The sequence below is a fragment of the Trachinotus anak genome, unplaced genomic scaffold (assembly GCF_046630095.1).
Source record: "Trachinotus anak isolate AG129_WGS33_773 ecotype Australia unplaced genomic scaffold, CSIRO_AGI_Tana_v1 ptg000015l, whole genome shotgun sequence".
Taxonomy (NCBI): Eukaryota; Metazoa; Chordata; class Actinopteri; order Carangiformes; family Carangidae; genus Trachinotus; species Trachinotus anak.
This window is the reverse complement of record NW_027273866.1, coordinates 8,922,837-8,946,908: the sequence shown is the minus strand read 5'-3', so window position 1 is coordinate 8,946,908 and position 24,072 is coordinate 8,922,837. Positions and strand designations below refer to the sequence as shown.

Here is a 24,072-nt window from a genome sequence, read left to right as displayed (position 1 = left end):
TGGTCTAGTCTGACAAAAAAATAAAAAATAAACAAACAAACAAACGAACAAGTTTAAAGTATAAATGTGTGTATTGGTGTCGTCTGGATGAAAAAAAGACTGTGAGAGCCCTATTTCTGATTTCATGAACAAAATTACATTTACGCTAATCTTAAAGTGGATTTTTAACAGCGTTGAGGCTTTAACTGGGATATTTGGTTCCTTTTCACAAAAAAAGTGGTACAATTGTAAATTAGGTTTCTCTTAACTGCCTAATCGGAAGCTGTGCATCGAAAGCTAAATTTAACGTCGTGTTTTGTTTTTTCTTTAAATACCGTACAAAAAACAACTTCCTCAAAACAACTAAAAAAAAAAAGCAACAATAACAGAAATATATCTATCCCTCTATCGCACATGACGTCACAGATGCTCCATCCAACCCCCCTCTGATTGGAGGAGTTGTGTTTACGTAGCAACCGTCCGGAAGATGTCGCTGAGGCCAGTCCTAAAAAACTTCCGCCTTAAGTTGTAAAGAAAACATAGCAGCTAAAAGGCAATCGACGGCGTAACCAGCCCATTTAAGAAGTCAGACCAAAGGTAGATACAAGTACACATTTGACACGCATATACCGTCTTACACATCTGATCTAAAGCAGTTTGTTGACGTGTTTTAGCTCCTAATCAAGTACAAATCTACAATTTACTCTAGCTAGCACGTAAGCTACGCTGTTCCCTGCTAGCAGTTCGCTACCATCGATCTGCCCGGCCATAGGCCTCATTTGGGAATCTTTACGGCTAGATCTCGATAATTTTGTCACTTTAGCCAGTCGATTGTCGTCCCGACACTAGATTTTGACATTCTGTTCCCTTAAATAAGACAGCAAACCTTATTTAACGGTACATTAACTACTTTGTGGCTATACCCAGTTAGCCGAGTAGCTGGTCAGTTTAGCCTTTCAGTTAGGCAGCCGTCGCGTCTGACACTGTGGTTGACAAACTGTAATGTTACTGTATATCTCAGAAAGTAACTGAACTCTTGGACAGGTCATGAATGGCACAAGTACTTGATAAGACTAGCCGATTACCCAAATGCTCACCATTTAGTTAGCTTAGAACTGAGCTACACTGCCGGGCATTACTTTGTCAGTCATGTCTTCTTGCCCCTTATAAACCAGATTCTCTCAATATAACAGAACAGGTAGGAGACGGTGGGTGGAGGTCTTGCTTGTAATGAGTGTTCCATGTTTCCTTATTTTTGAAATTATAAGACATTTAAATTGTTGTTTGGTTACATTGGCCTTGCTGTGAGGAGCCAGGTAACATGTAACTGTGCCACTCCCTCCCTCAGGTGAAACAAACCAATACGTCACCTCAGCCTGCCTGGTTAGCTTTCTAACAAGCAGAGTTTAGATGTACAGTATTATATATGTGTTAGTTTATATGTTGACAATATCATTAATCTGACAAAACATTAATCTGCAGTTCTTTGGATAATGGAATGCAAAAATGTGAAACATTTTATCTGTCTCAGATGTGGGGATGTGATGCTTTTCTTTGTCACACATCAGAGTAAACCGGATACCTTTGGATTTTGGACTGACAAAACGAGACATATGTAAATGTCACCATTGTCTGTGGCAAATGATAACAGGCATTTGTCACTATTTATTTTCATTCTATAGACAAAACAACAAATTGATCAATCAAAAAATAATGTGCAGATTAATCAGTAATGAAATTAGTAATAAGTAGCAGCCACTGTGGCTGAGCAAATGCAACTTATAGCTGTAACACTGAACTTTATAACAATACTGACCAAGAAACAGCATTTGAAGTGGATCCGTCTCATCATAGCCTGTACCTGAAGCACTTCATCATACGTTGATACTCAGTGTCTTAAAAATAAAAATAACTTGCTGTTGTCTTTTCTTTTTTTCCCTCCAGGCTCTTGTCACTCTGGAGCTTGTGTGGTTTTCAGAGTGTGTGTGAGTGTGAGTGGGTGAGTGTATGTGTGAGTGTGTGTGATCTGCAGTTTCCTCCCCACAGTTTCACCAAGAGCTGCTCCTCCCTGGAGGATGACAATGGAGGAGATGAAGAATGAAGCGGAGACAAACTCCATGGTATCCATGACGCTGTACGCCGTGATGTACCCAGTTTTCAACGAGGTAAGACACACATTGCGGACAGAAGCAGGCTTTAGGAAATTGTTTGTCTTAGCGTTCCTGACTGATTCGTCAGTGTTCTGTTAAATACTATTCATACCTAGAGGATTAGTTTGACCTTTGAGTCGCCAAAGGGTGACTGTGTTTTTATCCACACTGAATCTGTTACGAGGAGATCAGTCCATAGCTATCACATAATAATTAATGCACAATTAAGGAGGGCATGAGGTCAGTTTGTGTGTATTTTAAGGAGTCACCTCATGCTACAATTCGTGGAGAAATCTAAATATATAGGAAAACTGCAGTTTTAATGTATGTGACAGATTGTTGACACTGCAGCAGAGTAGGTGACAACCTAACCCGCAGCTAGATTAAATGCTAAAATACACACTGTGTAATGTACATTTATACAAAGGTTGTTGAGCAAGAAAGTCAAAAAACCGACACCAATGTAAATCCCTGTTCCTGCACTGACCCTTTGAATCCTCCGGGTGGGGTTGACTTTGTAAGTAGCTTAAACATACATCCTGTTTTGTGCCTGTTTTGACAGAGCAGTCAAGTGTAACTTACCACACGGCTGCATTTGAAACCCCGGCAACCTCTAGTCAGATGCTCGGTGACACAGCAAAAGCCCCAGCGTGTCCAGATTTGTCAGTGATGTTCTGTCTCCTTCCTTTTTTGTCCTTTTTTTTCCCCCCATTAGCTGGAGAGGATCAACCTATCAGCAGCTCAGACGCTCAGAGCAGCCTTCATAAAGGTAGGATCAGATGAGATGAAACATAATATCTCTGCAACTGTGTTTATATTTTATCTGATACTAATAATCTGCCAGCAGAACACTACAGCAGGGAACAGTTATACACATTGGCTGTGACTGTGGTCGAAACCATAACTTTCCAGTTTCAGGATGACATAACAACAAGACCACTCCAGATGTTCCCAGGTGTGAATTTCAGTTCGTAAAAATGAAACAAAATGAAACCAAATGATACACTGCAGCAACTGAAGTAAATGATGCCAGCAAACAATAGCTTCAGTGTTGTTGTGTAAAACTGGAGTTATCATCAGATGCACTGCTGCATTTAGGGAAAACTACAGTTTATCACAACTGGGGATTTATTTTCATAGCTAAGGCCATCTGTTCTTTTGCATATGATAAGATTTTACTCGGCAGATTAAGTGCCCAGATTTTGCAACACAGCCAAGTCTCTAAAATAGCTTTCACAGGCAGAGCAGCAATGAACAATTATTTGTTAATTTGCTGATTTTTTTCTCATTGTTTTGTCTTTAAAAGGGCACAAAATAGTGAGAAATATTTGTTGTTATTTCCCAGAACCCCAGGTAACCCCATCAGATATCTAACTTTGTCCAACCAATAGTTCTATACCAAATGACCTTTAGTTTACTATCATACATGAAAAGGAAAGTATCAAATCCTCAACATTTGAGGAAGTGGAACACCATCACTTTCTGCTTAATTTATTTTCACAGCAGTTTCTGAAAAGCCCCCAGACCAGTCTCATTTATTTGAAAGACAAAACAAAGGCAACCTGTAAAATTACTACCCAGACTGTACTTTGTTAACAAGCCACCATAGCTTCAGCCCAACATCCTGGTTCAGCTTTGACCTCCTGCTGTTGCCATTTCTGTGGTTTCTTTGGGTTATTAGCCACATAATGATCCGCTCACTTTTTGTTTTCGCCTCGAAGGGGTTTAGATAATCTGGTATGACTGATTAACTCTATGGCTGGTTTCTTGCCATGTTGGACCTATTTTTGGTGATGCTTTCATAGCACTTCCTTTGATGAGGACAGGGCTGATATAACTGATAGGACCAATGGCCACACGTAAGAAAATAAAACCAAAATTGGAAAAAAAGTGCAGATTTTTAATGTCCTAATAGTTTCTCTTGTAGTCTCTTGTCGTGCATTTATAAGCGCTCTTTGTTGGCCTTCTTCATATCACCTCCGTGCCAGCGACAGCTGTGGCCAGAGGCATTATGTTTTCGGGTAGTCCGTCTGTCCGTCTGTCCGTCTGCCTGGAACAAATTTCTTTTTTGGCACAAACATTCACTTGGACACAGCAATGGACTGATTAGATTTTGGTGGTGAGGTCAAATGTCACTGTAACTACATCCGTCCCATTTTTTTCTTAGCACAATGTATCAGGTAAAAACCTCCCCTTGGACTCAAGGACGAACTGATCAGAATTTGGTGTTCAGAGGTCAAAGGTTATAGCCACTGTGACCGTGGTTTTGGCCATAACTCAAGAATTCATATGCTAATTATGACAAAATTGTACACAAATGTCTAGTAAACAGTATGTAGTAATAGTAAATGCAATCCCAAAGTCCTGTTGGACACCACCAGCAACATTGTCACCACTACACCTCCTGACTTTCCTGTTTTTGTTTTTGTTTTTTTTTGTTTTTTTTCAAATAAGGACTGCGTTTGGATAGTCCGCGCTTTTATATCATCCTGACTAGATTATTGCAACTACTTTTTCACCTGCCTCCGCAACCTGTCTCTGGACCATCGATAAATGGTTCCGAATGCTTCTCCAAGACTGTTGACCAGGTCCAGCGGGACTTCTTACATCACACCCATCCTACCATCTTTACATTTGCCTCCCATCGAGTCTAGGATTCATTTTAAGGTTGTTTTCACATGTAGAGCCCTACATGGTCAGGAACCTGCATACATCTCTGACCTGCTCAATCCTTATATCATCAGTAGGTGCAAGTATAAAAGAAATGAATAAAGAAATAAACATGTTGACGCCAACAGAAACCAGCTGCTGTGATGTACAAAGTAAAGGAACTGATGTAGAGACAACCTGAAAACGTAATGCCTCAGGCCATGACTGTTGCTGGTATGGAGGCCCAAAAAATTTTAAAGTAAAGGGAAAGAAGAATGAGGTGGGAGTGGAGGGGCCCCATCAGGCCAATATCCCAAAGGCCCTCAGTCGGAAACCTGAGCAGCAGAGGGAGCTCCTGAGGAGGGCCCCTGAGACACAAATGTAATTAACTTTCACCAGAGAAATCAGAGACCTGTTGGTCTTGTGCTTCCGATGCCACTTGAATACAGTAAAGCTACGGCAGAGAACAGAGAGCTCTCCTTTTTCTGAAGGGGCAGACGAGAAGCAGAATCTCTTACGTTGTCTCCATGTGCATTTCACTGCAACTCAAGTACTCAGTGGCGTTATAAATGAATAATGTTTGAGGCCCTATAAAGTGTTTTGATGAGTTTATCCATCTGACCCTTGTTATGATAGTGTCATGTAGACACCATCAGCTTCAGTTCACATGGTGTTCATTATACTGAAGCACCTCCATTTACATGATAGATGTTCAAATGAATCAGCTCGGCTGCTGTCAATATAACATCAAAGGTTCTGATTTCACAAGTGATACCCGACTGCGCCTCATCAGATGAGACTTTGTCACTGTCTAGATCTTGTGTGTTTTTTTTTTTTTAAATTTATCTACACTCTATGCGATTGCACTGGAACAACAAAAGACAGTGATCATATATTTCCTCTGTGCTGCTGCTGATGAGCAGTGGTGTTCATCTTGTGCACAGCTGAAATATTAATGAAGACGAAGCAGCTTTGTTGTTATCATATCCCCCAAAGTGGGATGTGATCACGTTAAGGCTGTTTTACTATGACATTTGTGGGTTTTTTGTCCACTTGTCTGACTGATTGGTGTCTCTGCTGCCCCTTCTGCTTCCTGGCTGGTTGCAATTCAAGGTTAAATTATTCAGGAGGAGAGCTTTTGTACATTCACCTGAACTGCTCACAGCTGACATCTGACATTCAATAAAGCTCCAGCTTTGTTCTCTGCAGCTCTTAGCCTCCTCTGTCTTTTGTTGCAGAGGACAGACCGTGCTATACCTGATTATTCCCTCTCATAAATGATTGCTTCTCTTCCTCACTCCGAATGCCTAATTCAACTCCTCCCTTGTCAGGCGGAGAGGGAGAACCCTGGTCTGACTCAGGACATCATAATGAAGATCTTGGAGAAGAAGAACGTCCAAATCAACTTCACCGAATCCCTACTGCGCATGGCAGCTGATGATGTGGAAGGTGAGTATATGAGGAAAAGAGCGACTTGTGATTCAGGTTTGCAGGTGGCGCACACCTAACCTCCAGTTTACTGAAATACACCAGCGTTCACCTTGTTTCTTTGTGTATCTGCCTGTTCAGACTGTTCAGCATTAACATCCATCTCGGGTGATCTAATCACAAGTGGTTAGCTCTAAGTACAAGTGTGAACACACCCACGATGCATTCAGGACGCATTTGAGGGCCGATCACTCCACATGCCACATTCTTTTAGCAGTGTGAACGTGAATGTGTGCTGGGCCACGTTGAAGGACAGAAAATATTTTATTATTTCTAATGGCTAAACCCTTATTTCACTGTAGAGCTCAACGCCTCTGTATCACTCTCTCTCGCTCGCTCGATCTCTCTAAAAACGACACTGCATACCTGTTAATTTGCATATGAAGCAGGGAAATGAGATCCGATCAAGTGGTCACTCAAGATGCATTTTAAAACGGGGCGTGAACAGAACGTAGAGCTGAACACTCGTGGTGGGATCACTGAAGACACATGTTAACTCCAGGTCTGAACAGGGCCTGAATGATGTGGTCTCTGAAAATGTGCTGCCGACCGTTATCCTGCAGATTTCATGATTGACCGGCCTGAGCAGGAGTTCCAGGATCTAAATGAGAAGGCCAGAGCTCTGAAACACATCCTCAGCAAAATCCCTGACGAGATCAATGACAGAGTACGCTTCCTACAGACTATCAAGTGAGTACGAGCACACACACACACACACACACACACGCTGACGAGCACATCATTTCTGTTTTAAAACACAAGTGTGCACTGGGTTAGAAATAAATAGAAATAAATACAGCACATTTACACATCACCGACGAATGCCAGTAATTTAAACATTAAAAATGAATGCTGATCTGCTCCACTGTGTGTGCGCAGTGCTCAGGCCTTCTCTGCAGGGGCGTCAGTACTGAGCTGCACCACATTCTGCTAAGTAATCTATAGCCTGATCTAAAATCTGAAATCAAAAATTTGGCACTGAGTGATGTTCAGCTCTGACTCAGCTGTTCGAAAACAATGAGAACATCTTTAGCCCAATGACTGATGCTGTTCTAAACTACCACACCCTGTCTCACCCCTCCACTATAAGACTCTGCTTTTTCAGTGGTCTTGTATTTCAGGAACAAGGAAGTGCTCCGACTCCATTGTTTTGTTTTTTCACTTTTCTGTCTGCTCCAGAAATGGGAAAGCGAGATGTGTGGAATGACATCACACACACACACACACACACACACACACACACACACACACACACACTCTGGAGGCTCATTTCACTATTATCACTGTCCATCATACGTTTCCAAGGTAACATATTCAGATCTGGCTATTCAGTTTGCAATGATATTAAACAGAGAAAAGCAAAAAGCAGCAAATTTTTGGTGTGGAGAGAATAATCAGTTTTTCAACTGACTCATTATTTTCAGGTTTAAAAATACATTCTATCTATCTATCTATCTATCTATATATATATATATATATATATATTAGATATTTGTGTAAGGACTAGTACATTTCTAAATAAGCCTCCAGACCAACACAACAAAAATCAGTCAGTTTAGTCATTGTTTGTGGCAAATACAAATAAGGTAATAACCAGCATCACTGTACTGATAAGCCTGAGTGCTTTTAAAAATTTTCACCATAAAAAAACATCAAGCTCCTGCTGCCGCACAGTGTCAGCTAGCTTAGCTTGTTGTCAGCGAGTTCATACTGTAGGTACCTCTGCAACAAATATCCTTTTAATCTTACATCTGTGGTGTCAGCTAACATGACCTCCTCCCAAGTGTGAACATGTGTTCCCAACTTCAAGAAAATTTAAAAGTTGGCCATGTGAACAAGTCAGGACCAGGACTTTTGATGCCAGGCCAATATAATTGGCAATAGCAGGAGGTAAAAGGCAAAACAGGAAATGGAACAAATGCAGAATATGTGGTCAGCAAAAGCTTGTTAGGCAACATCTCATGTTAGATTTTAACCAAATATTGATGTTGATAGTTGAATTATTACAGTGGTTAATTCACTATTAATTGGGTTTTGTGTTGTGGAAGCATCTCACAGTCTTCTTACTTTTTTGTTTCTGACAGAGACATAGCCAGCGCCATAAAAGAGCTCCTGGACACAGTCAACAATGTCATTAAGAAGTATCAGTACCAGAACCGCAGAGTGAGTACTACACAAGACACAAACACACACATACACACACATACACACACACACCCCTGCACACGTTCCACATCATTTTCTTGTTTCTAAACGCACTTTCTGTTTGTTTTCTGCTTGCGAAGGCCCTGGAGCACCAGAAAAAGGAGTTTGTGAAATACTCCAAAAGTTTCAGCGACACCCTCAAAACATACTTCAAAGACGGAAAGTGAGTATAACCATTAACACTGTGTACAATGCTTCAGCTCGTACTGTTGCTGTTGACTTTTTATATGTTGAATTTTTCAGTGTTTTCAAACTCTTTGCAACTTTATTGTGTTGAAGAGATGGAAGTGACCAGATGAGTTCATTTGATGAATATTTACATTATTTTAGATTTAGGTTTTAGATTGTTATTTATTTATTTATTTATTTTTTTTTAGAGAAATTGTTCAACATTGTGGGAGGCTGGCAACCTCACAGTAAGACTGTCTAAATCACTGCCAAGAAATAAGCCCGCACTTAGGCTTATGATCTGTGTAAACAAGCAAGATACAGCAAGTGAGCTTTAGAGGTGCTGATATGATAAATAGTTTGATCCTTCGACAGATCCAGGCTTGATGTTTCCAGCGCTGTGCTAAGCTGACGTGCTGCTGGTTATAGCTTCGTATTTAGTGTACACTCAACAGCTGGTATCATTCCTCTCACCTGACTCGCGGCAAGAAAGCAAATGTGCATTTCCCATTTTGTAAACTACATACTATACACATATTATACCAACTATATGCCGGTCGCAAATTCTCAAATATAAGGGCGTGTTCACTTTTCTCTGAATTTGGTTGCAGACAAAATGAACAATAAGAAGACACCACTTTGGGTTCTGGTAAATTCTAGGACGAAGGGTTAAATAAACATATAGATAAATTGATAATTGAATTTATTGTTAGTTGCAGCTGATGTTGATGGTTATGAAGGTCAACTGACAGCTGAGTGAGCAAATAATGAATCATACAATGCATTGATTTACACCGACAGCTGAGTGTTAGTACTGTAAAAAAAGATCTTCAGGGTATCGTGACATTGTTTTCAAATCATCCAGCTCTTCATGTTTCACCCTTTGTGTCAAGAATGGTGGAGGTTTCTAAGAAGGGAGGATATGAGGACAGGAAAGTTCACAGTGACTCAGCTGATCATTTGTTAACCAAACCTGCTGTTAGACTTTGAATGTCCTGTTTGTCCCCATTTCCATTCATTCTGCTTCCCAACTAATAGTTTGCCATTTGTTTTAACAGTGTCTGGGAGCTTTTCCAGTCTGTTTTCTCAAGTTGTCTTTTTTTTTTTTTTTTTTTTTGTTCCCAGGGCAATAAATGTCTTCATCAGTGCAAACCGGCTCATCCACCAAACCAACCTCATACTGCAGACCTTCAAAACTGTGGCCTAGCCCTCACAGACCACAGAGTCCCCGGGTCCTGTGGGGAGCAACTGCTAGAGTGGTGGAAGCTTGAAGAGCGCCTGACCCATATATGTAAATTAGAAAGAGTTGATTTTAGGGTTGGGGGGTCGATTCCATCGGAGTCGAGATTCTAGATTCCAGTTCAAGAGACTGAAAAGTGCCATTTGTTTTTTCAATGAGGATTTTCCAGTCTTGAAATGGAACTGAATGGGCCCAAAGTCTTGGTTGATTGATTTTATTTGGACAGTTTTAATTTATAACCCTGGTCTTGTTGGGAGTAGGTGAGGCGAGGTGTTTATTAAAGACTAATTGCCATTTTTTTCTAATATATTCATGTTGATCATTTTACTTTTAACTTTTCAATCATGGCTACACATGTGAGAGACCACATTCAGTAGGGGTGTGCGTCTCAACCGTCTACACTGGTTTTCTCTTCTTCGCCTCATGTTTGTGTCATTTCGCCATGGTCTGTACACGCAGGGTTGACAAAAGCAGCCGACCGCAGGTGAAATGGCTGCGAGGACAGGGGAGGAAACAGTGTTGGACATTTAAGAGGCAGACTCAGATTTCTTTTCTCTTTACTATCAGAAGACAGAAAGCCAAATGACTTCCAGCACAGTGTGCGCCTTACCAAGTCCTGTAACATTCCCTCCTCTCAGAGTGTAATGAAGTGGAGCCAGTCCCTGCTGTTGGGGGATGTAGAGAGAGAAATGAACGTTCTGTATTTAACTGATATCTGGTTGCAAATGTTCAATAAATAGTTTCCAAATGATGATGCTTTTTTAAATGTGTCGGAGTCCAATATGTGTGGGGGTGACTTCTTTATTTTCCGGTGAGGGGATGGAGTTTCGGCTTTAGACGTCCTTCCAACAGGCGAAGAAACACACTCTCATCAGTCACCCTCTATACACACATGAACTGTACCCTCCAAAATGATCATACACGTGAATCAAACCTCTCTAAAACAGTTTACACTTTCATGAAGTTTGGATTTATTGCAGGACTGTTGTAGTAGACTGCCTTAGTTTTAGCTAGATGTATCTACAGACTGGCAACTCCATTGATTTAGCATTGTACTTCAGTAACAATGGAATCACACTGGACAGTTGCATTCTTCTGGCACCTACATTATCCACAATACAAAGCCACTAATGGCAACTCAGCCGGAGGTTGAGGTGTGTTACGCAAATAGCTCCAAATGAAGCCTTGAGCAATAAGCATCTAGCAGAGATGGGAAGGAGGCTGCAGAGGAGGCTGGTTACTGCACTTCTTTTTAACTCCAAACCCTCAGATTAGTTTCATATTCAAACTTGTATTCTTCAAGTTTTCTGTCTGCTCCAGAAATGGGAAAGTGAGATGTGTGGAATGACATCACACACACACACACACACACACACACACACACACACACACACACACACACTCTGGAGGCTCATTTCACTATTATCACTGTCCATCATACGTTTCCAAGGTAACATATTCAGATCTGGCTATTCAGTTTGCAATGATATTAAACAGAGAAAAGCAAAAAGCAGCAAATTTTTGGTGTGGAGAGAATAATCAGTTTTTCAACTGACTCATTATTTTCAGGTTTAAAAATACATTCTATCTATCTATCTATCTATCTTGTTGTATCACTTAAGGCAGTATATCAAATTTCAAGCAGACCCCTCTAGCCACAAAAGCATTTATCCAGCTTTTTGTGCAGTAAAAAGGAAGTGAGTTTGAGCCTTATTCTATATAAGGATCAAGAGCTGAAAATCATCTTATGTTATTTACACTGACCTGGTAAAGTGACCTTATAAAACATCTCGCTTGAGCAGTCTTTATCAAGTTTTCTTGCGTTAAGACTGCATGTTATCTTCAAGGTCAGATGCCTCTAGCTTCTAACTGTTGCAGGTCATTTCTTTGACGGTGCCCTTGTCAGCTGAAATACCGCTGTTTATTTCCAGGAGCAATGAGACAATAACATTTCCAGCGTTGCCTGGAAACAATGGTAGCAGCAAACCATGATATTGCCCAGGGACTGAAAGACTCCATAATAGCACTGTAGTATTGTTGCAAGGGGTCTTCATTCCCATTTCCTGCTGCTTGGTAATTGGACCTTTTTTTTTTTTGGTGTGCAGCTTGTTTGATTTCACCAGCAGATGAGAAATATGATAGGAGAACCTACTACTCATCTGTCTGAATGCTGTCAGGCTCACTGATACCTGAGCGGGTAATAAAAGCAGGGCTGTGGCAGAAATGCTACTTGCAAACATATAAAGTCCTTAATCATCTGGGAGAACCCCCATGTGTTTGGGTCCTACAAAAACCAGCCGAGCCCTCCACCTTCTGTAATGAAAACGTGCAAGGTGGTAAAAAATAAATAAATATGAACAATGGATTGTCAAATAGTTCCTAAAAGAGGATAAAACTTTGCTTTGGTGTGGCTGGCTTACATGAGAAATTTCTGGCTGGTGTCCATGAGACAACTGCACTTTAGTTGTTCCCTTTCACTGTGTGCTGTTTAATCCAATAATCACAGTCATCGTGGCGTGATCGAGATCCCCCTTTTTTTTTTTTCTTAGAAGCAACTGTGAAAAGGAAAAAGGAAAGTGAACAGATTTAACAGGCAAATCACTTCTTCTTCTGAATGTTCCCACTGCCTGAAGATGTTTCAAAATCCAGCATTCATTCTGAAGAAGCGAAATTATTTTTTTATAAATTTTTTCAATATTTTATTTTTCTCACATTCGGCGGTAAAAAGAAAACACCATAGAGCTGCCTGACAGGATGGTCACACGAACAAATACCTATTAACAGCCTCGTTTGATTAGTGTAAAGCTACACTGCTCACAGACTCATAAGAAATCACAAGGTTTTCATGACTCTCCTCTGCCTGACAAAACCTCTCAGTCAGTTCCTTTATGTATACTATATGTCAGAGTTAAAAATACACAGAATTGATCATAAACTCAGTAAAAAAACAAAAAAAACAGGTAGTATGGCTTTTCAAGAAAATCAGGTTAATAACCATAATTATTTATAGCAATTCAAGAAGCTGCGATGAGGGATCCAACCTGAGCGGGTTACAATTCATAAGTAAAGAAATTATTATCACTGACCTTCATTAATTAAAAGATTTTGATTTATGTCTTTTTTATTTATAAAAAAACACTTTATGTCACACACAACAAAAACTACAGCACTAACCAGTCTTCTTACTGTAACCAGCAGCCTGAGACAGTACAGTGCTAATAATTCCCTGATCGTGTGTTAGATTGCTCAAATGGCAGCAGGATCCAGATCTACCACAACAACACTCATTACTATTATTACCACTGTTCTTAACTATTATTATTTATAACACCATTACCTAGAATATTATCAGCTGTTCCTGGTCTCTCTCTCTCTCTCGCTCTCTTTTCCCCTCTCTCATCCCCCCACCCCCTCTTTCTCCTCTTGAACCCAACCACAGTTTTTCCTCCCTCCTGTTGCCAAGTGCTTCCTCTTTGTTGGGTTTTTCTCTATAATGAAGTAACGTCTTGACCTTACCCTGTAAAGTGCCTTGAGATAATGTATATTATGATTTGGCGCTACATAAATAAAATAAAATTAAATTGAAATGAAAGAGATTTTACAGTTATAGATGGATTTATGGTGATTTATGACAGGGGTTGGGCCAATTTTTTCCTAACCCATTACATGGCGGGCCAGAACATACTCAAAGGCTAATTTTCAGAAACTGATTGATAAAAATGCAACTTAAATGTATTCTATTTATATGTATATATCACAATCAAATATATACATTTGACTGATTCATTGAAATACTGTTATTTTTCATATTACATCATTACATCACCATTACATTTTTTCATATTACATCATATCCTCCTCCTGGTGTTACATGGTTGTGTCCGTCATTCACTCTCAACGTGGATTTAAGTGTAATAACCATCTTCAGGTGGGAGGAGATTCTCTATTTCAACATTAGCTAAAGCTTAATGTGAGACTGTCAGTCTGATATTGTAAGATTTAAAAAAATCAGATTATCAAAATAATCTGGCAGACCAGATATTACCACTGGCAGGCCAGTTTTGGCCTGCGGGCCGCCAATTGATGATGATATGGTTGGATTAATTTAGTACAAACATTCACGTCCCCGTCAGGATAAATTTGCAGTAAATTTTGTGATCCCTTAACTCCCAATCAGGCGACTGATTTCAATGTGCCCAACACACAAAATAAACAAAAAACTAACATTCTCACTTGCTCTTTGTCTTAATTGCTTATTAGCAAATGCTGGCAAATTAAAACACTAAACTGAGGCAGTAACCACAGCAAACATTTTACCAGCAAAACATCAGCTGTTCGCATTTTCACTGTGAGCACAGCTCTGCCATGTCAGGTGCTCACCACACTGCCTCCATCTGTCCAATCCCACCCATCAGCTCTTGCCCTCTGAGCTCAGTAGTCCCACTCTTTTCAGCACCTTGTCCACCCTGGGAATCAGTTTTTCCTGGAAGTCCCACAGCCGTTTGTCCACATGGAGTTGCTCCAGCTTTAACGCCCCCTGCAGGGGCGTGCGGACATGAATTATCCGACAAACCGATGGTTGAATCTTGGAACGTTGTCCAGAATTCTTGATCAACTCGTGTACGGACGTCTGCTCCACCAACCTGTGAGCCACAGAGACATAGATGAGTCAAGCACGATTCTTTGTCTCTACCTTTATTGTCCTATTTGTGGAGTTTTATTGTACTTTGCATGAACTGTCTTTGTTCATACGCGCCTATTGGGACTCCAGTATACTCTATGGGATGTCACCATTTACATATATACATATACAAACTACAAACTACATATATAAACTATGTTTTACTATGATATAAAAACTGATATACTGTCTTACAAAACCACCTCTAGCCAAATGTGTTTACCCATTCAAAACATCGAGTTTGGGTTCTGAGTGAGTCAATTTCAGTCTGACCCACCTTGGCTGAACTATCATCTTGTGGGGGTGATATATATTTCTGTTAGGCTCCTCCCTGTAGATGTGCTCCAGAATATTAATTCCTGGCACCCCCTCCCACTGGGGCAGGTGAAACTTCTTACTTGGCTCAAATTGGTTCTTGGGGAAGATATGGTTCTCAATGAGGTACACCGCTGTCTACAGGATGTGATACAGCATGGAAGATGGAAAGACAATAATAACAAGTTTAAAATATGATATAAATTAGTCAGAATATTAATGTAATATTTATCTCTCTCAAGTGCACATCCAAAATACCCCACATTTGTCTGCTGTTGCTTCATCACAGACATCAGATCGTTGTGCTGGTATGGCATTATAATCTCATCGATGTCGTTCAACAGGACGTAGCGTGACCGCTCCATGGATCTGTAAATGCACTCATTAAGCGTGGTCAGCTGGCCGAAGTAGTGCAGGTCCCCTCCGTGCTCTGAGAAGTGCCAGCCATGAGATGGCTTCAGATACTTGTTGATGGGCCAGGGCACCATCTCCACGAAGCCCTCCTGGCTGTAGCTCTGCAACAGGCGCTCGAGGTCGGGGCCACAGCTGGTGTTGTAGATCACCACTCTGTCCACACCCAGCAACCTGGAGCAAGGTGGGGCAAAGGTTAAATGATTAGCTTGTACATTGCAATTACAAATAAACAAAACATATTTCATCATCTAACACTAGCGATATGCAGCCAAAACGTTTTGGTTTCATATGCTCATAATTTAAGATATTTATCTGGGGATTCGTCTCCATTTGAGTAAAGGTGAAAAACTTTTTGCTTGCAGTACTCGTTCCACTGCCAAACTGCATTCAAATCAGCGGCAACTGATTTCACTGGAAGCAAGCTGTAAACACGACACTGATATATTGTCATATTACCTTTGAAGAGGACATGGCAAAGCTGTTAGCTAACAGTTCATCATCATCAAGCGAAGGTGGAGCAACACTGGCATTCATTTGGACATGGCAAATGTTTCTCCAACTCACTCCTAAATAACTCACAAAGAAAATACCTGACTCTTAAGCAACTAAATGCTCCACTGTGTTAACTACACAGTTGCTAACTTTAAATGTCAGCTGTTTGGCACCTAGCATACAGTAGATTTTCATTTCTTTTGCTGAAAATAGTTATCTGCTGCATCTGGGAACTAAGCTCTAAAAGTTGTAAAAAAAAAACCCAAAAAACCCCCAAAAACAAACAAACAAAAAAAAAAATTAATCATTTAGCACTAATGATACCCAGCCAAAAAGTTTTTGGCTGAAAGTTTAGAGTGTGACAGTTTTTTGACAGTGTCAGAGAGAAGGTGATTCTGTGGTTTGTGGTGTGGTCGCTGCGCTGACCTGTACATCTCCAGGGTCTGTGCAAACTGAAGCACATTGTTGTAGTCATCAAACAGGTTGGAGATGCAGACTGTGAAGTTAAACTGCAACTTCTCCTCCTCCTTCTCGTTGGTCTTTTTATTTCTTATGGGGAGCCATTTCTGGTTAGGCTCAGTCGCACCCTCTGGCTGCGTCAGAAGGGTAACATGTGTAGCGTTGCAGTTTTCAGGAATCTGACACATGACATCTGTAGTGACGAAGGGAAAACCAAAGTTGTCCGAGTGTGGTAAAATGGTTGCTGGAGTTGTTGCGCTTGATATGTAGCCTGCACAGCAGAAAAGACAGTGAAGGGGTTGGATGGAGTCTCTCCTAAATATGCTGATGATGCGTATATCCAACCCTTTCACTCTCTGGTCCATGTAGGCTGACACCTGTAAGTGCTTGGTGTTGTTGAGGGGGGTGATGGTCTCCTTAGAGACCTGAGAGGGGCAAGTTTTTCGAGGCCCAAGCGGGATTGGGATCGACTTGTATGTCCTGGGTTCCCTCGGAGTGTAGATCCAGATGCAAATCCAAATTGAGGTAATAATGAAGAGGAGGCATAATTTCCCTCTAATTGTTTTTGGCTTTTCCATCCAGCCACAGTTGAGACAGATTCACAACCTGAGGCAGAATTAGAAACGACAGTTAGAGACATTCAATATTTTAGGGACAGAGGAAATACGCTGATGGCTAAAGCTGCACTGTGTTGCTTCTGCAATATCATTAAACTCAAATTTTATTTCAGTCAGCCAACTGATGTTGAAGAGATTATTATGTAAATGTAAAACATGTACAAACTTAGGAAGCAATTTCAGGTTAGTTTCAACATCAAATCTGCTTGCTCCCTCACAGCAGGTGAAATCACATCCTGTTTACCCACAACTTCAGACAAAATCCCTTCTTCCGCCAGCTCATTTTTCAGAAATATCACACATTTTTACACATAATTACATTTTCTTTCAACAATTATCAGTCACATCAATATTGAAGTGCTCAGCAATCTTCAACAAATGGTCCTTAGTGCACGGATCCAATAACTCCATGGAAGGAGTCTGTACAAAATCCCCAACCTACCTCACTAAATACCGCTTAACTCAACCCTAGTCTTCGAGAGGCTAATTGTGGGTCGTACTTGTATACTCTAAATCAGTGGGGTGGGAAGGCTATTGGTTAATCCAGCGACACCCTCAGGGGCCCCTGAGGTGTTCCAACGTACACCGCCACATTATGGTTGAAACAACTGATTCCCTAAACAGAACCTGCTGTCTAAAACCTAGCAGGGGGAAAACACTCCAAAAAAATTCTAAGTCATTAATTTACATTTACATTTACTCATTTGGCAGACACTTTTATCCAAAGCATCTTATAAGCGAAGGACAATAGTAAAGCCACAGTGCAGTGGGAAACCTTCATGTAAGTTTTACATATTACATCTATTTAATAAGTGCTGGGAGATTGTATAAGGAAGTGCATCAACAAGTGCTAGTTAGACACGTTCAGGTTTTTACAAAAGAAGGTGCTCTCGGAAGAGATACGTTTTCAAGAGATTCTTGAAAATAGAGAGGGATGCCCCTCCTTTGATAGAACTTTGTAGCTCGTTCTACCATCTCGGAACCACAAATGAGAACAATCTGGACTGAGATTGCCTTGCATGCAGGGATGGCAATGCTATATGACTGAGTTCAAGTAGATGTGTGCAGACCCAGAAGTCACTCTGAAGGCAAGTGTTAGTGACTTGAGTTTGATTGGGGCGGCCATGGGTAGCCAGTGTTGGTGGATGAGTAGGGGAATGACTTGCCCTTTTGGGCTGATCGAAGACCAGCCGGGCTGCCGCGTTCTGGACCATCTGTAATTGTTTCACTGAGCACAGAGCAAGGCCCGCCAGAAGACTATTGCAGTAGTTGAGGCGAGAGATAATCATGGTCTGGACCAAGAGCTGGGTGGCATACTGAGTCAGGTAAAGCCTGATTTTCTTGACGTTTTATAGAGCAAATCAGCAGGACTGAGAGAAGGATGCAACATGGTCGGAGAAGGTTTCTTGCAACCCTCAGATGGGGTAAGGGATGAAGAGGCAATTTAAGACTTGCTGGTCTTTACCGGAGAAGGTCTTCACATGAGTAGGGCTGCACACAAGGGCTGACGCTTCAGCGGCAGCTTGTTACTCAAATAGTATGAGGTTGATTGAACAAGCTGTGCGCACATCAGGTTTGATTGAAAGCACCCGAGAACCTGAGCATGCCCTCTGAATTAGCAGCACAAAACGATTGGTTTCTGGGACAACTTACACAGGAATATCTGTGAATTAAGAAAGTAAGAAGTAGCACTTACATTACAATTGCAGCCTCCACACACACTGTGAGCTTGTTTAACTTAGAGCAAGCACTGCACAAAAACAAAAGGAGTTACTAAGGACCAATGAATGAATCTGTGAATAAAAATGAATGTATCAAATGTCATACTTGACAAGATTTAAAAACCAAAAGGATCAACCACAACCCCTGATATTTCAGTCTGGATTAAAGTAATGGACCAACTAGCTGACCAACAATGAAATCCCTGTAGCCACACTGTTATCATTGCTAAAAATACAATACAATACAATAAAATACGATAAAAATACAAACAAAAGTAAGCAAACTAGATATGTCATACAACTGAATTCAACTATGGTCTTCAAACAAAGCAGTGATGATTTAGTGGTGTGAACAAAACTGAATCTACAGCAAACACTTATCAACAGACAACATGGAATATATTTGTTTTTTGAAAGGTGCAGCGCACCTGCTCAGGTGTTTTCACTGATGCTGGCCGATTACACCTTTGCTAAGGCTGAAGGTGGGCGAGGCTTTGCTGCGGGGTATTAGGTAAGGTCACCAGACTCCATACAAAGGTAAGAATAATAAATGTTTGATTTGTCAGGTGCAACAAAGCTAAGAGGAGAGTGAGAAGGACATCGATCAAACACAGTCTGCATTCTTCCGCAGACTCGCTCTAAATCACCTGTGTTGATGCACAGGCCCTTAAAAGGTAGAGTATATCGACAGCTGCAACGTGAGCAAAAAAAAAGATAGCATAAGTTGTTTCAGCAAATGCTGCAAATACACATGTTTATGCTCAAGTCAAGTAATCAGTACGTGTTCGTCCGGAGCAAAGGAGACAGTTGGGTAGCCTAAACTAAACCATGGTCTTTCCCTGGAAAACAGGGACATCTGGTCACCCTGTGAAACCTAACCAAACCAAACCAAATCTTAAGAGAGCTATTTGTAAGTTTTGCTATTGGCACATTGCCAATATGTCTTGTTTCTTCAGACTTCAATCATCCAGTCCGCCAAACAACACCAAACAAGAGTCAACAGCAAAAAAAAAGCTGTTTGGCATTGGGCGCAACCCACATACTCAGCTCTGCTGCTCACCCCACAAATGCATGTTCCTTACAAATGTGGCACCAATTTAAAGGGAAATAAACAGGCTTTCTAACGGTATAAGATTTATTGATATTAATTTCCTTACTTTTTGTGCTTAGTTAAATAAGAAACAATTTCATTTTTGAATAGGGGTGGGACATTTTGAGTCAGGGTCAAGGCTGGAGTTACACTTTAGGTTGAAAGAAATCAATCAAAGAGATGTAAACAGTATATTTATTTTTATTTTAAGTTTAGTATTTGTGTTAGATATGTTTATATGCTTGTCTGGATATGTACTCTTTGATGCAATAACACACTTAAGATACAACGGGAAACTTTTAAAAAAATGTTTATTTCATTTTTTATTCATTTTACTTTTAGTGTTTTTTTTCTTAATTTTTTGATGGTTTTTTGTATTGTTATTCTAATTTTATATGTACCCCATTGACCTTTGTGTAAAAATAATAATTTTAAAAAAGTAAACCGCTTTCAATGCTAACATTGGCTAAGTAGCAATAGCAAAACTTACAAATAGGTTCTTTAACCAGAGCATTGTCAGATTATAAAAGAGACCAATTTTATTAACTGTGATTTCTAACTGTCTTGGAAGGCACATGCACCCGACATCGTCCTGCGCGTCAGAACAGAAAATGCTTCTGTGCTGTTTTGGAGGTTGGTTAAGAACAACCCATTTTTTATATCAGTTTGGAGCACTTGGTTTAAGATCCTCTAATCATAAAAATATCCAAATCAATATTGTTATATAAATATTACATTTATGTAACATAACAAGTGACTTAAAATCAGTAATTTCTTAATTTTCTATCTCTGCTCACCAGATTAATTATAATACTTATTCTATACAATACAATATACAGATATATGTAAAATTGAGTACAATTTTCCGTTTCTGTCTAGTCTGCCGTGAGAAGTGAGCTGGAAGTGTGCAAAAAAGATACGCGTATTTTCCTTGGGGGTGGGCTAGTTCGCTTTGCTTTCCTTATTTTTGTTGGTTTGTTTCGTTCTTTTGTTAATATGGTTGCTTACCCCACCAATCAGTAACAGGCAGCATGCTGGTGCAGAGACTAGCAACGTCACCTGACGGAAAGAGGGTTATAGGTTTGAAGCCCAGTTCGGCTGGGGCTGGTTAAGCAGTGCACGTCAATGGTCGTTTGTCTATATATTTCAGCGCCGTGATAGAATGGTGACCGGTCCAAGGTGTACCCCCTCCCCCTCGCCAAATGTCATTTGGGATAAGCAGTATAGCTAATGGTATAGTATGGTAAAGGTACGTTGTAACCATTGGAATGTAACTCGCTTACTGTGCACAACTTCTTGCTTACAATGTGTAGTGGGGTGAAGTAGACTTCAGCCCCAGCCCTATTGATGATGGCTGCGAAGTAACTGTGAGGAGGTTAATGCTCACAGATCTTTGTCCCTCAAAGGGGAAGCTTGATTTACAGTGAACAGTGGGACATTACGCACAGCAGTCCCTGCTTGTTAAAGATGTCAGTTACAGTAAATAATTATGGAACGGTAGCCATAATAAAGAGCTGCAGAGCAGTGCAGTTAAGGTTTACTGCAAATTAAGCGCATTTATGACACAAAGGACAACTCAATATTTAAACCTAACCTTTTAACCCTGGGGGACTTGAATCTCCCCCCAGAGGGGAAAAGTACAAATTCCTCCTTGAGCGGGTGGTGAGCTGCCTCCCTCAAAATTTGTTAAAGATAGATATCAGCTAAAGTAAGCTGCTGAATGTGAGTCACTTTGCTGGCTGCTCGTACAATGTTATACTCTGGATGTCTGTTTTGCACTGTAAGCTTCCCATAACAGGAAATCAAACAGAAGGATAAAATGGACTCAATAAATGATGTATGAAATAAAGCGGTTAGAAAGGTTGAGTGAGAGGTTCTCCTGAAGTTGAGATGGGTAAATGTAAATCTTAATGCTGAACTCATGATAGGCCTCTTTACCTTCTACTCCACCATTCTATCGACCTGCTGGTGGGGTGTAATATTTATACAATTCACAGAGTCATTTTGGTGCATGAATATGGCAAAACCATGTCAAAGAAGTGAGTAACAACTGGGATAAGATAAATCACGTCAGAAATATTTCTGTACATAAAGGGAAGAGTACAGAGAAATTGAAAAGTTGCGACTAACCTTTCCCTGACTTTGTGATCAGAGGGTAAAAACGGGAGACTTGTTACATTATTACATCAGTAGGTCACCGTGGACGGATAAACTGTTACTTCCCTTCAAGAGAACATCAAGGGGGCTAACATGAAGTAGCCCACATAATCATTATAAACTCACTATTCAGCGCCGAAACTGTTAAACAGAGAAATCAGCAATCAGCAAAAAGTGTAGCCATGTCTGCATGTTATCATGTCGCACATATTAAGGACATTTCATAGCTGGAAAAGTACATGAACGTCCCTGAATATCACAGCGTTTTATCGTGAGCAGGAAGGCCTACTTAGAGGAATAAGCGCACAAGTCTCAGTAGTGCTCAGGAGAGAAGGCAAAAAAATAAGAAAATAAATAAAAAAACACGTCTTTGCGTTAGTTTTGATATTAATATTCACTGTTTAATGTACAGTAACTCACTCAGAGCTGGATGCGCTCCTCTTGTCGTGGCTGGTGACGGCTGACAAAACACACACACACACACACACACACACACACACACACACACACACACACACACACTCACTCACGAAGCGAGCTCATGTTAGTTTCTTTTTGGTTTTTTTTATCCTGCATGTTTCAGTTTATCTGTATGAGCCACCCCCCCACCCCACCCCCCCCCATGTGCTGCCTTCGCTGTGCCGCCCTTCCTCCCTGCAGCTCTCTTCCACTATCGCTGTTTGTTCCTCTCAGGGCGTATCCAGCTCTCTTTAAGCTGGCGCGACTAATGGGGGGGGGGCAGTACTGAAAGAAAAACTTAAAAAAAATAAAATAAAATAAATAATGATAATAACAGCAAAAAAACAAACAAACAAAAACAAAAACAAACTTATAAATAAATGTATAAACATGCGATGAATAGATGCGTAAATGGTGCAGGTAGTTTTGAGGTGTAAAATATATTGAGACCGTCCGAGCAAATGAATGAATGAAGAAAGAAAGTCACGAAATTAGCCTACAAATGCTTTTGTTTCATTTAGCCTTTAGGTATAATCTAGCAAATTATGATTCCATAGTTGATCATTTTTTCCATAACAGTGTAAAAATACAAATAAAAAGCCACACAGATGATGCATTATAATACACTAATTGAATAATTACCCATAATTTCCCATTTCCAAGTTTTGATAAATATTGTTATTGTGTTATGATAAACAATGTTTGACAAAAACCTCCATTTCAAAAGTCAGCCATGAGCCTTTAAACTACAATGATTCAAAATCTATCTTCACTTCACAAGTTTGAAAAATATTTTTTCACCTACCCTTGAGGCAAGAGATTTATGTTTTGAAGTGGTTTGTTTTTTTTTTTTGTAGTACACATCTTAGCCACAGGAGGCTGACGTGTACCACTGCCCCAGTCTAAATGGGACAAAAAGCATTCCTATTCCTAAAGCATTCTCTTCTTGTAATGTATTTTAATCAGCAAACGCTTTCTGCTGCCAGAAACGCTTTAGGTAGTCTGCTGAGATAGTACAAGGAGCACAGAGTCCACACATGGAAAAAGCTGTAATGGCAGAAAGCCTTCAAGGCACACTATCTCACTATAATAACAGTGGTGTAGTGTCTGTTGTAGTCATGTCTCTGAAAATTTCCTGTCATGTTTGCTTCTCTCTCTGTTATTGGGGGGTCTTGCAGCAGCTCTTTAAGATGCTTTAAAAAAAATAAAATAAAAAATCATAGCTTGGCCTCAGGTGTCCTGGACTGTGTCTTTGGTCTTATGGTCATACACTAGCCTCACCGGGGCCCAACACCTGATTACCATCTAATCTAGGCTGCAATCCTGAATGTGACAGCAACAATCAGGTTGACACAGAACATTTTGGGCCATCATTGTATCAATTTCTTTTTTTTTGTCCCGCTGTCTAAATTCTCCAGAGAAGCCAAGAATTGTGTTATTTGTCCAGTCGGCAGATTTAAAATGTCTAAAAATATATTAAACAAAGGTATAAAGTGAAACGTAATACAAATTGTTAGATGTGTTTTCCTTTTTTATATGCATTATTTTATATTTAAATGAAAAACAAATGTTAAAACTTCATGTCACAATTAAGCAATTCATTCACTTATTTAGCACAACACGCTATCTGTTCCTTAAGCAACAGGTCTATGTGGAGTGTGGTTTTATTTGCCGTTGAAATTTCAGAAGGGAAAGAAGAGGAAATTTGCACATTTCCTAAAAGTGAACTGAAAAATCATCTGTGAACAGGGCCCTATCACATCTGTTCCCAACAGAAACATGGAACTG

The 24,072-nt window shown here is 40.3% G+C and overlaps 2 protein-coding genes across 2 annotated transcripts; one reads left to right on the top strand and one right to left on the bottom strand.

The window, feature by feature from the left end:
- The first annotated feature begins 437 nt into the window (after positions 1 to 437).
- Positions 438 to 10,630, top strand: LOC139633200 (programmed cell death protein 10). The gene is made up of 8 exons (XM_071498725.1): positions 438 to 576; positions 1,924 to 2,144; positions 2,845 to 2,898; positions 6,110 to 6,227; positions 6,830 to 6,956; positions 8,351 to 8,429; positions 8,552 to 8,634; positions 9,765 to 10,630. The coding sequence occupies exons 2-8, from the start codon at positions 2,055 to 2,057 to the stop codon at positions 9,844 to 9,846; spliced, it is 633 nt and encodes a 210-aa protein (XP_071354826.1). The 5' UTR covers positions 438 to 576; positions 1,924 to 2,054; the 3' UTR covers positions 9,847 to 10,630.
- A 1,923-nt stretch (positions 10,631 to 12,553) lies between these two features.
- LOC139633108 (uncharacterized) lies at positions 12,554 to 22,526 on the bottom strand. The gene is made up of 5 exons (XM_071498534.1): positions 22,246 to 22,526; positions 16,208 to 16,846; positions 15,139 to 15,460; positions 14,838 to 15,013; positions 12,554 to 14,522 (listed from the first exon to the last, which is right to left on the bottom strand). The coding sequence occupies exons 2-5, from the start codon at positions 16,816 to 16,818 to the stop codon at positions 14,291 to 14,293; spliced, it is 1,341 nt and encodes a 446-aa protein (XP_071354635.1). The 5' UTR covers positions 16,819 to 16,846; positions 22,246 to 22,526; the 3' UTR covers positions 12,554 to 14,290.
- Between the last annotated feature and the right edge of the window lie 1,546 nt (positions 22,527 to 24,072).

Excerpts from the sequence above, each read along its gene's own strand:
- LOC139633200 (XM_071498725.1), top strand. The coding sequence starts at position 2,055 with ATGACAATGGAGGAGATGAAGAATGAAGCGGAGACAAACTCCATGGTA. Across the intron at positions 6,957-8,350 it reads CGCTTCCTACAGACTATCAA|AGACATAGCCAGCGCCATAA; the intron begins GTGAGTACGAGC and ends TGTTTCTGACAG. Across the intron at positions 8,635-9,764 it reads ACATACTTCAAAGACGGAAA|GGCAATAAATGTCTTCATCA; the intron begins GTGAGTATAACC and ends TTTTGTTCCCAG.
- LOC139633108 (XM_071498534.1), bottom strand. The coding sequence starts at position 16,818 with ATGGAAAAGCCAAAAACAATTAGAGGGAAATTATGCCTCCTCTTCATT. Across the intron at positions 15,461-16,207 it reads CAGACCCTGGAGATGTACAG|GTTGCTGGGTGTGGACAGAG; the intron begins GTCAGCGCAGCG and ends ACCTTGCTCCAG. Across the intron at positions 15,014-15,138 it reads TGAAGCAACAGCAGACAAAT|ACAGCGGTGTACCTCATTGA; the intron begins GTGGGGTATTTT and ends CACATCCTGTAG.